Raw genomic sequence first — 10907 nt, 5'->3', positions numbered from 1 at the left:
CGCGCTGGGGCACCAAAAGGCCAGTTTGGATCTCTTTCGGATAGGATGCTCATGTTCGGCACAGAGAGCCGCTGGGCTGGGGAATAAACTTGGGATGGACTTTGAAGCTTAGCCTGACGGACGCGTAAGTAGGGGGTAATACGTGGGTTCAAGTTGCTGCTTGACCTACTGAAAGTGAGACTTTGGAAACTACCTCACCCGCAAGCCAGGTTGGTCCACTTGGGCAGTAGAAGCGCCGTCATGTCAGTGCATTATTGTAGCTTGTATCATTTCTCGGAAATCCCTAACTGCGTCTGACTGGTGTTGGTTATCTACGAATGTGAGCTCTCAGCGCGGCCGTGCTGTTGGCGCTTAACGTAAACTAACTTTGGCATCGGTGTTGGGGCACCGCACTGCACCGCGATCAGAGCGGCGTACAGGCTATACGAAAACTATAGAGGCCGGTTCATGGCCCTTGGAAGTCACCGATTTAAACACCACGGCAGTCGGCATTCTTTCAAGCCCACCAGCTCTTATGTCCGTTGCTCAAGTCATCAGATACTACGGCAAGTTTCCCGGACTTAGGTCTAACATTGAACAGGTCTTTGGAGATCCGTTGCGTGCCATTGGGTGAAATGGATGACGTTGCCAAGGGCTGGGGTTCGGGGGGAAGACACTGAGGAAAGGCTTGCCGGACATGGGAAGGGGCCCCTCAATAAGCTATTATGGATCAAATGCGAGCCAAGCAAAACGAGCTCAGTATTCGTATGGCTCGGAGCTGGGGGTCAAGGTGAGAGCAGGACTCTGAATGGGTGGCGATGGGAGCTATCCATACCTACCATCGCTCAACTCGTCAACACCTCGTTTGGGATTCCGAATGCGCGTCTAACATACCCTTGGAGAAGTATTCGCCTTCTCCAAAAAAGACTGAATGCCACCCCCGCCGAAATCCCTCACGCATATTCGATCTCTCGAGGGTCATAGTCACATCAAAAAGAAGCCAAGTCTCAGAATGCGTAAGTAAAGCCGACCACTGCCCAGGGGTGCCGACGCACGGCAGTAGCGTAGAGACGAAAAAGAGAGAGAAAAAGGCTCGGGTCTGGTGCCTGTACGGTCGCATTCCGAGCAAGGTGCGCTAGCCGCCGTGGATCTGATGTATGTCCACTGTCATCCTCCGTCCCCCATCGTCTAGAATCGCCTCCTGAGACGAAGCCCTTCGCCAAATGTTTCCTTCAAGGAACAGAACGCACATGCCCCTTCCGATCTCTGGGATGGATGACAGTCAGAGCGGCACACTCAATCGGTCACTTGCCGATGTTGGGTCGCCTTTTGGTTGAACTTGACGGGTTCAATACCAGTATCGAGCCTCTCTTCCACCCCCTGCCGATTCATCCACCGTCCGCGAAAAAGCACGGTCCTTGACAGGCACATACTTAAAACACCAACGAGGCAAGCTTTGACGAATCTAGCTTCGCTACGGTGGAGAATGAACGACAGCAGCCATGGGTAAACTTGCTTCAGGACGGAATTTGGGTTATCTTGGCGGGCCCGTATGAACAAACGGCGCAGGAGATTGGAAGGATTAGGAGAATAGAGGAGTCTTGGCGAGCGATAGCGTGTCGCGAAAAGTTGCTTTCTGACTAGGGGAGAGCCGACGTGAGGCAGTACGGTGGATTTAACCTCACTGATTTTCTCAAGTTGCTATTCTCGTCCGCTTGGCTGCGTGTCCGTTTCCTCATCATTGGGCCTCTCGAAGCAGGGCCAAGGCCGACAGCCTGGGAAGAAAATGACTTTTGCCTTGCAGCGTGGCAGCGGTTCAATGGGAAACAATCCAGGAGGTTAGTGATGTTTCTTGTCTGGTTGCCCCGCCGCCCGCCGCCTCCTGATGGCCAAATCTCCATGCTTGATGACTAGTAGTTGATGGAGGTAATGATTCCTGCTGGTCATTCACTAGACCGAGACTCCGAGGACGTGGCCGTGATACCCGTCGGTTGCGTTGACAAGCGATTTTGGGATGCCAAGTGTTGATTTGCAGTTTCGTTACCCCTTGATGGATGAGTTTATCCAAAGCTTCGCCTTTTGACGTGCCTGTACTCCACTATAACTCTCACAATTCTCACTATTCCGCAGGAGAATGTTGATGTATCTTGAGGTAGCTTTTCATGTATCCTGGAGGCACGCCTCTCTACGCCAATCGGGACATTGTAGATTCACGCCCATCTCGTGAGCGCGGAGGCGCTGGCTATTGTATCAAGTTTTTTGACAAGGTCACTGAATGTTCGATTCCGATGGCGCCTGTCTGCTCGTAGTCTGTAGTTTTGATGGAGCGAAAGCGAGATGACATTCATGAACAACATGAAGCGCTGGACTAGCTCTGGCAGACGTCACTTGATCGCCTTAGACCTGAAGACAATGAAGCCCTCCATTATGGTGGATTTATGGCTTCACGGCCTAATAGAGGCTACACCTGAATAGTATTATGTTCACAGAGCAATAACGCTACAAAAGCTACTGGCATCATAATCCACGCGAAGTTTAAGTTAATGTTAGGGAGGGTTAAGAAAGACTTACGGCAGAGCTCTAATGGTCTTCGCAACCTGAAGCTGCGTCGCGTAGCCACGGAAGTTTTTAGTAAAAGCCTCCCGTTGCTGTGAATCACCGCTGCAGACTGCACTGAGAGTCCTTCGAGTTTACGAAATCCATTGCCAATTCCCGCTACAAGTAAGACCGCCCGCATGCTCTCTTATGTTTGGATCAATAAAACTAATCTGTTGAAATCTTTCTACGCCGTCATCATGGCATAATCAGAGAAATCCCAAATGAAGCTCGGCCCTTATCAATAGTGATGTTCATGATTTTCGAGTTGGGGCCGTCGACCGCTAACTCGCATTTGTACTCCCTCTCAAGAAGTGTAACAGAGGAAAGTATTGCATTCTGTCATTGGCTTTGACATGCATGGTATCAGTTTTCTATTGATACAATACCGCCGCTTCATCGTGCAGTCCTTCTTTCAATGCCGTCGGTGGGGTGATTGACAATTGTTGTGTCGTGATATTCGCAACGTGAACACCAGGTACAGCCCGTTCATGGCTCACCAGTTCATGGACAGTCAATAATACCAGCATTAGCGAATGCATCAATATGGCTTTGCAGCGTGCACGACTGACAAAAGATCGTTCAACTAAATTCGATAGTCCAGAAAAGTTGATTTTGTTCTCTCTGTGACCGTTTTCGCTTCCCTGTGTCATTGCTGTCACAGTCCAGAGACGACAGTGTAGTCCATTCAGTGGTTTCTTCAGCGACTGCTCGGCGAGTCAAAGAACTACAGTGTCAAGCCAATTGATCACTTCGGCGTACTGTTCATTTTGACACGGCACATTGCCGCGCGTATCCTCTTTTGAGACACTTTTGTGGAGAGGGCATACTTTCCACAGAGTGCAAGCAAATCCCAAGATATGACTGATGGACGTTCATAGGCTTCGCTCTACGATTGCACTCTTATTCTAGTAGCCTGCAAGGTAAACTTCCACCGTCCCAGCTCGGCCAAGATCCATCACGATTCACCCCTGAATACCTGAAGTGCTTTCGCTATTTGGGTGAGCACCAATCGTTTACTGTGCTGACTTACTCCGGAAGCACAAGCGTAGAAGTCACATTCCGGGCGGAACCCCCGGCACGCGACACGCAAGCTCTGCAGGGCCAATTGACCATTGTTCAAAAAGGCCGCCGTGGGTGCTAAGATAGAAATGGACAGGCGCCCGAATACTGCCCAAAGGGAACAAATATTCGTTCCGACTTTTGGATCCGCTAAAGAAGCATATACGGCAAAGATCTTGACAGCATGGGTTTGTAGTCCGAATGAAACGAGCCAGGGCAAGTCGTGCCGAACGAAAGGGGAGGGGAGGGGATTGGTCATTGGTGGACGAAGGATCGCACTTCGTTTCGAGTCCTGGTCTGAGTGGTCCCATTTCCCACCCTCACCAACCGATTCGACGGCTCGCCGAGGAAAATCTGTGCAAAATCCTTCTCACTCTAGGAGTCTCGCGACTTCGCGTTCATGATCCTTGGCACACTGTTGGTGAGGATTGGGAAAGAGCCAAGATGCAAAAGTAACCAATTGTCCGAAATGAAGTGAACGCGGCAGTGCACTGCCTCCATTCATCTCCATGTCGCCTGCAGGCCTTGAGGAGCCTTTTACCAGGGGTTGAGAGGGTTGGACTTGGTTAAACCCACGTGGGACGCCTCCTTAGATGGGGAGGGGACGCTCCTTGGACAAGGAATTAGAGAGCTTCTAATCTACAAATCTCACTTGTTTCCGGCGCCTTTTTCGCCCCCTTGATCCATAATCTTTGTAGGTCTTCAGGTGAGTGTATTTTGGCGATTCATCGATCGTACTCAATGTAAGGGGTGTTGAAGCTGAATGGTACCACTTAACCGGGTTTTCCGAGCGTGCCATTCTCATATTGTGGGAACAATCACCCACTTTAGAAGTTTAGCATCAGGCGGAGGACGTAAGCGGCCCGCGGACATGGAACACTCAAGATAAAAAATAAGGCCGAACCAATGTCTGTTCTTCGAAATCGCCGCGCACCTAGACGACCTAGTCTCAAGCAGTCCCACGCGTATCGAAGAAAGGGCTGTTACCCTCGGCCGCGACGGACTGGGGCCGGCTCCGGGCTCGAGTGTCGGGCCGGTGGGGGTGGATACCAGGTGGCTCGATCATGGCCCCAGAAACGGCGCCGAACTCGTCACTCAAAGGGTATTGAGCTTACGCGCGTTCTTTGGGGGATCCCGTACCCAGGCGGGCAGTTGATTTGGTGCCGAGTGGTCGGAGACTTGAACAGCCAACCACAGATCCAGAAGAGCTCCCGGCGATGCATGCTTATGCGAGGGATTGCTACCTGGTATGCAGGGGCTCACAGTTGAACCTGTATCTGGGACGGTCGAGATGCTCGGCGCCTTACGCATCTTAGTTTACTGCTCGGAGGATTTCCCATAGTCGTACGCGGTATGTGATCCATCATCCCCCGACTTTGCTTCTTTGAGCACCGGAAAATGTTTATGCTCACGCCCCATGTCACGGACGTAGACGTACTTCCAGATTTTTCGGGTTTGTGTTTGCTCGAACTCAACCACTGGAACGGCATTCCATGTCGATGCGAGTGATTTTAAAGTGCCGCGCAAGTTGCCCAAACGGCATGAATTCGCGGAGCTAAAACCTCTCACGCGGGAAGGGGAGCCTGGGATAGCTAAGAATAGAGGGCATGTCTAGACGAGACAGTTCGCGTGCGGTGTCACCAGGAAAAGCGCGTGCGTCGTAACCGTTGGAGATGTGCTTCCAGGGATCGGGAAGGTGGGAGGCGGTCTCTCTCACTTCCTGAAAGTCCGTTCCCTCGGATTTGGGAGGGCAGAAAAAAGCTAAATGGGTTTAAGGTGGTCGTGTTGGTGGTGGTCCCGAGTATGTTTTGTCCTCCTTTTGCGTCATTCGTGAGAAAGTGAAAAAGAGGGGGGCCGTGTGCGAAGATCAGACGAGACGGTATGTCCTGAGACGACCGTTGTTCGGCACAGGTTTCCCATACCCAGTAAAACTTTTGTGCCGAATATCAAGAGAGATGCTCGGTGCGAGTGTGCCGAAGATGGTGTCGTAAATGATTTGTAAGGTTAACCTTGAAGTGTCCCCCGAAACCTTGGCATGGTTGAGCTTACAGTTGCGTGAACCAACACTGTATTCTTTTTCCGAGAGTTTCTTTCTAGATTTCAGCACAAACGGTCTATTTTGTATTTACGAGAGGGTTCTGGATAGAGTTCCCGTCAAGGTTAACCTCAAGGTTGGGTTGGCAGTCCTCGTCATCGATCTCAGAATTTCGGTTCTTTACCTTCAAGGTTTAAATAAAGGCGGTTAGGCTCGCGAGATCCTCAAAGAGGTGTTCGTTCCGTGTGAGGTAGCCAATCTCCCTTGTGAGGGACCACGAGCAGGTCCAACCGGCCACTTTCTCTTGAGCTTAAGCCTCTGCCCAAAGTCGGGTGGTTAATCCCTTTGGACAGCCTCATCTCACCCATCCGAGCTTTGGGATAATCGGGCATCACGAGGCCTGCAGATGCACCAAGCCACAGTCCGTGACAGCGGCCTTGTTCTCGACCTCCAAAATGCTGTAAATAGGCGAGGGCATATAGTGTTTTCTTCGGCCTATCGTGACTCTTGGCAAGTCGCAGTAATGTCTGGTCGGCTCCCAGGTTGAGAATGTTGGAGGTGACAAGGAATTACCTTGCTTGAAATATGCTTGAATTGATGAAACTCCATTTCCAAGGACGTCAGACACGCAACTCTATCGCGTCACTGTGCTGCCAATTTACCCGCTAGAGCCTATTGCTACTTGAGGTATGATGGCAAAGTGAGTTTAGAGGACGATGGTTCGAGAATACCCCGCAAGAAAAGCGAGGCGCTCGCAGAGCAGACGGCATAACAATACGTGTGGGATGCCACCATGCGTCCCCAAGTTCGAAGAAAGCCTTGACACCTTTCGGGAACTCTGAGTTGGCTTATGACGAGTGCTATAGTTTGACAAAGTCATTTATAAGATGTATAATACCGTGCTAATCTCGTCCAGTCAACCTTAACAGTAATTGACGAGTAGTAAATGTTGAAGGTTTTGGAACACTAACTTTGATGATACTTCAAGTGAAAAGTTGATATTCCGTTGTCGCCACCCAAAGCCTCGCACGAGGCGAGGAATTGAAATCTTCTCCGAAGGTTAACCCGTGAAATACAACCTTCCACGATAGCATTTCCAAAGTCTGAAAAATCTATCCCCAGCATTATGCGGGAAGCGCATGCCGATAATCCATGCCGTTGGGGACGATCAACAGCTGGTTCCTGTATCACCTGTGTCGCCTACGGCTGGGATGACCTGACACTACCCACTCTTTGTCGAAACTCGGGAACCCAAGAGAGCAAGGCATCCTTCCTAACATCTTTGTAGCCAGGGCGTTCCACAGGAACGAACGGCAAGGTTGAGACTTTGAGATTATTATAAGCATACATTTTTGTGACAAAGGGGAGGGTCAAAGAAGGGGCAGGAGTTGGCGAGCTGTCGCGTGGTGATCAAACGATTTCGCGGGCTTGGCGGCGTCGACATGAGACCGCCTGCAACTTGACACGACGATCTTTTCCGAGTGCTACGTTGCGCTACGGCTGCAAGGTGGAGCGAGCTTGAATCAAGCACGACTTTCAAAGATTGACTCTAGACATGGTAGCCGTCGCCAAGTAAGTATCGGAGTTGGGATGAGTATCTTCAAAGTTAATTCATGTTGATCCGGATGTATATCCACAAGTGGATGTAGGTTCGGGAAGCAAGGTTCAGTTCGGAACCAGGAAGTACGATACCGTGTCAAGTCTGCCAGCTCGGTATCGTTTTCTGCTTCGGCAGTAACCTGTCTTTTGATACTGACAGTAAATTCCGAAGTTCCGATCCGAAGCCTCGGGGCTGTCGACATGTAAAGATGGCAACTTATGAGTAGAAAATGTTGAGCAAGATTCCTCATTTACCGGAGGTGTGTCCTAGCGTTGGCCAATCAGACATTAACTCGAAGGACGATCATTGAGGTACGTTGAGTTCGTACTCACAAGAAACGAGAAAAAATATGTTGCAGATATTGCAGTCAAAAGCTTTGCGCCTCCTTGCCTTGGTTGGCGGGTATTTCAAATGCATGTACGGTAAGGTCGGATTGAAATTGGCACATCAAGAAGGACACAGGGCAACATGGAGTACATCAAGCAGCAAGTAAGACGAGATAATAACACGAAGAGTTCCTCAAATATGATCGAGGGTCACACCTATTGCTAAGTTTTGATATACCGGATCACGAATTTGGAAGCAAGAACATCCTACTTGGACCTAAAGCACCAGTGTTGACGATGTGGACTCAACGTACGAGATGACACTAAGATTCCTATCAAACTGCCAGATGTAACTTTGACTATCCATGGCTTTGACGGTTGTATAGATCACTCTAGTGAAGTCTGAAGACAGCATCAGTGGCAACTGTAAGTCATACTACTGTCTTGCAAATTGTTTCTCCCATGTCAAGTAGAGATGGTGCAGGAGATGGTGCAGGAGATTGTAAGAGTCGAGTTTCTTCTCTAATAATATAACCAGACCGACTCGAGTGAAGTGTGTTTGACTGATGCAAGTACTAGGACCCGGGCTACTTGCCTAAGTTTCCTCTTGAAGTGGTTCTTCGCCCCTACATACTGGCAATCCTGAGCCAGTGTCCAGAGAACAAATGCTCAAAGTTACTGATCACTTCCAGAAGCTTGACATCAACTCCAATCTTCCCTCTCTGTTGATTCCTAACTTGTAGAATCTAGAGATGTCTCCAATAGAGATGGGACCTTGTGACAAGGAGCCCTTCCGTTAAATATCAGAGGTACCGCCATCACTGTAACCGCCACCTCGGACTCACTGATATCTGTCGTTAAGCCAAAAAGATTGAAATATCGTCCAGCCTCTGATCTCACCATGTAAGGTGGCATGATGCAAGGCTTCCGCTCTCGGAAGGTATCTGGTAGACCAAAGGGGATGTACCCAGATGCTAGCAACGTAGTTCTCACTGATTTCACCCAGTCCCGACCGATGTGAATAATGACGTGCGATATTTCATCCCATTATATTCGAATATATATGTAGACTGTCCTTGAGATGTTTGAGCGCTCATTGTTGTTCGGCTTCGGCGATATAGTACAATTTGTCAAGCTGGATAGGTTAGTCTAGCCTCGGATGTGACTCAATAGCATGACATGGTTGAGTTCCTTAGCTCAGTTCATCGAATGAATGCCCATAATTTCAACATGAGCAATTTCACAACATCAGTGTCTTTTCTAGATTATCGACACGTCGACAGGTGCTATATGTTGAATTTGACGGCGTCCTTGAAGTCCCCTTACTACCACAACTCGCAGTTGATTCACCCGAGACCCTATTTCGAATCGATGAAGAGCGGCCTCCCATCCTAGTCTACTAGCCTAAGCATCTAGTTCTATGCATAAAAGCTTTGCCTTGTAGCAAAAGCTGTGTTTGCTAATAATATATCGTCTTATAAAATATCAGTATTCCTCCATGGATGATGGTCATGGACTGCATCGACTCTAAGCATCAATATGAACCGATGCAGTGTCTCCTGGGAACTTAGCTGGTGCTCTCATTCGAGCGGCATAGGTTCAAACCAGTTTCCCTTAGTTCTTCGACGATAAAGAGAGCCCTTCATACTTACTGGAGCAAAATTCGTCCGCTGATATGTTCTAATCATCTAAGACAAGAGCTTATTTTCTCGTGGGATCTGGCTTACGATCAAGTTCATTAGATGGTGGCTGTTCAGTGACTTCGGGTAGCTAAGATACCCGTGAACGTATGGATTGGCCGCAGTATCACTCAATTTACTTAGACGCTTTTACCCAAGCACATCATGTCTTGACGTTCACGCCAAGTAATCCGGCGCACGGGAAGCGTGTGAGCATGCCGAGCCACCCCGATGTTGCTTGAATAGCACTGAAAACCCTCTGACGCTGGAAAAGAACTTTAAAGATATTTTAAACGGTAGTTGAAAGATTAGTTTCGTTGGCTTAATGTTATGCTGAAATTCTTAGAAACCAGGTTCGCCCGAGGACCGGCAAGCCCACGAGAAAATACTCCAAGCACTTGTCGATGAAAGCGAATGCGTAGTTCTAGTAATCGCAGTACGGAAGCAGTCTAAAAGTGGGAAAGCTCTTGCGATGTACACATCTTTTGCCATACAAACAGCTCCGGAACATTATTGATCGGCCTTCATTTCTACTCAATGAATTCGATGACATGGATAAGGCGTAATACTTTCTGAGAAAGAAAAAAAAAAACATTGGCATCGTTGAACAAAGCGTGAAGAATGATTGTACCACACTCGTTCAATAAGGTGTCATGCCGGTTGAGGTCCAAAATACACTCATGGATACAGATCGAACCTCGAGAATGACGAGGCAGACGGGTGCGCAGCGATAGACCGTAACCTTTCATGAACAATACCTACTTAAGCTGAATACTTGTGCAGCCGAAGCTTTCTTTTTGGAGAGATTTCTGTCAAGTGACCTGCCGATCAATTTGATTTATAGACCAATGATGGAGGCGATATTAAAGCGCAAGCGGTAAGCATCAATCACGGCCTTTCGGTCGTGGGTGACAACCGCTAGATGCAGGCCCCGGAGCATCCTGAAGTGGGTCCGGAGGAACCTCTGTGTCGTACCGGGTGGGGCCCAATTGCTCCGGAGGTCGGCAGTGGAAACCGTGCCGGCAGCTGTGTTGACAGGTTCTAGGAAGCTGCCGGGGCCTTCAAAGTATTTTTATGACTATGATCTTGTAAATGGAAACGTAGTCTAGTAGGATATGCCCCATTCATCGCGGTTCAGCAGTGACATCAGGATGATGTTGTTAAATAAGGTACAGAAGAGCCATATGCCAGCCGTGGTATTTCCCCAGTCTAGGCGCTAGACTCATATGTAATGAAGTGTTCTTCACTAGGGCAAGGTGAGGAATCACTCACATGTATGCGTCTTTAGGGTGATGTGTGATGATGTGACCTATGTCTTCTAGTTCCCGAATGACAACTGTGCGAGGCCTGAGACACCGGAGTATCCTCTGAAAGCCCCGCAAGTTGTGATGTGCCGGTACGACCAGCGAAGTGTGGAGAAACCTCCAGCCAGGATCTCTTGATTTCTCCACAAAGACTAGGACAACTCGTCACCTGTCTAAGCTCAACACAATGCACTTGGGTCGGTGTATTCCGGTAATGCTGAGTCTCCGGAAGTAGAGTATAAATGGCCTGTCACCCAACGACTTAAGCTACGATAACCCAACCGCAATCTCAGGCTATAATTTTCATTGAGCGCCACCATGTTATCC

The 10907-nt window shown here is 49.0% G+C and overlaps 1 protein-coding gene across 1 annotated transcript; it reads right to left on the bottom strand.

Moving 5' to 3' along the window:
- Nucleotides 1–6526: 6526 nt before the first annotated feature.
- Nucleotides 6527–6978, bottom strand: BDZ83DRAFT_639758 (uncharacterized protein). The gene is made up of 2 exons (XM_060509451.1): nt 6643–6978; nt 6527–6573 (listed from the first exon to the last, which is right to left on the bottom strand). The coding sequence occupies exons 1-2, from the start codon at nt 6794–6796 to the stop codon at nt 6548–6550; spliced, it is 180 nt and encodes a 59-aa protein (XP_060359032.1). The 5' UTR covers nt 6797–6978; the 3' UTR covers nt 6527–6547.
- Between the last annotated feature and the right edge of the window lie 3929 nt (nt 6979–10907).

This window comes from Colletotrichum acutatum, assembly GCF_030867785.1.
Source record: "Colletotrichum acutatum strain CBS 112980 chromosome Unknown BDZ83scaffold_161, whole genome shotgun sequence".
Lineage (NCBI taxonomy): Eukaryota > Fungi > Ascomycota > Sordariomycetes > Glomerellales > Glomerellaceae > Colletotrichum > Colletotrichum acutatum.
This window is presented reverse-complemented; position numbering and strand designations above follow the sequence as displayed.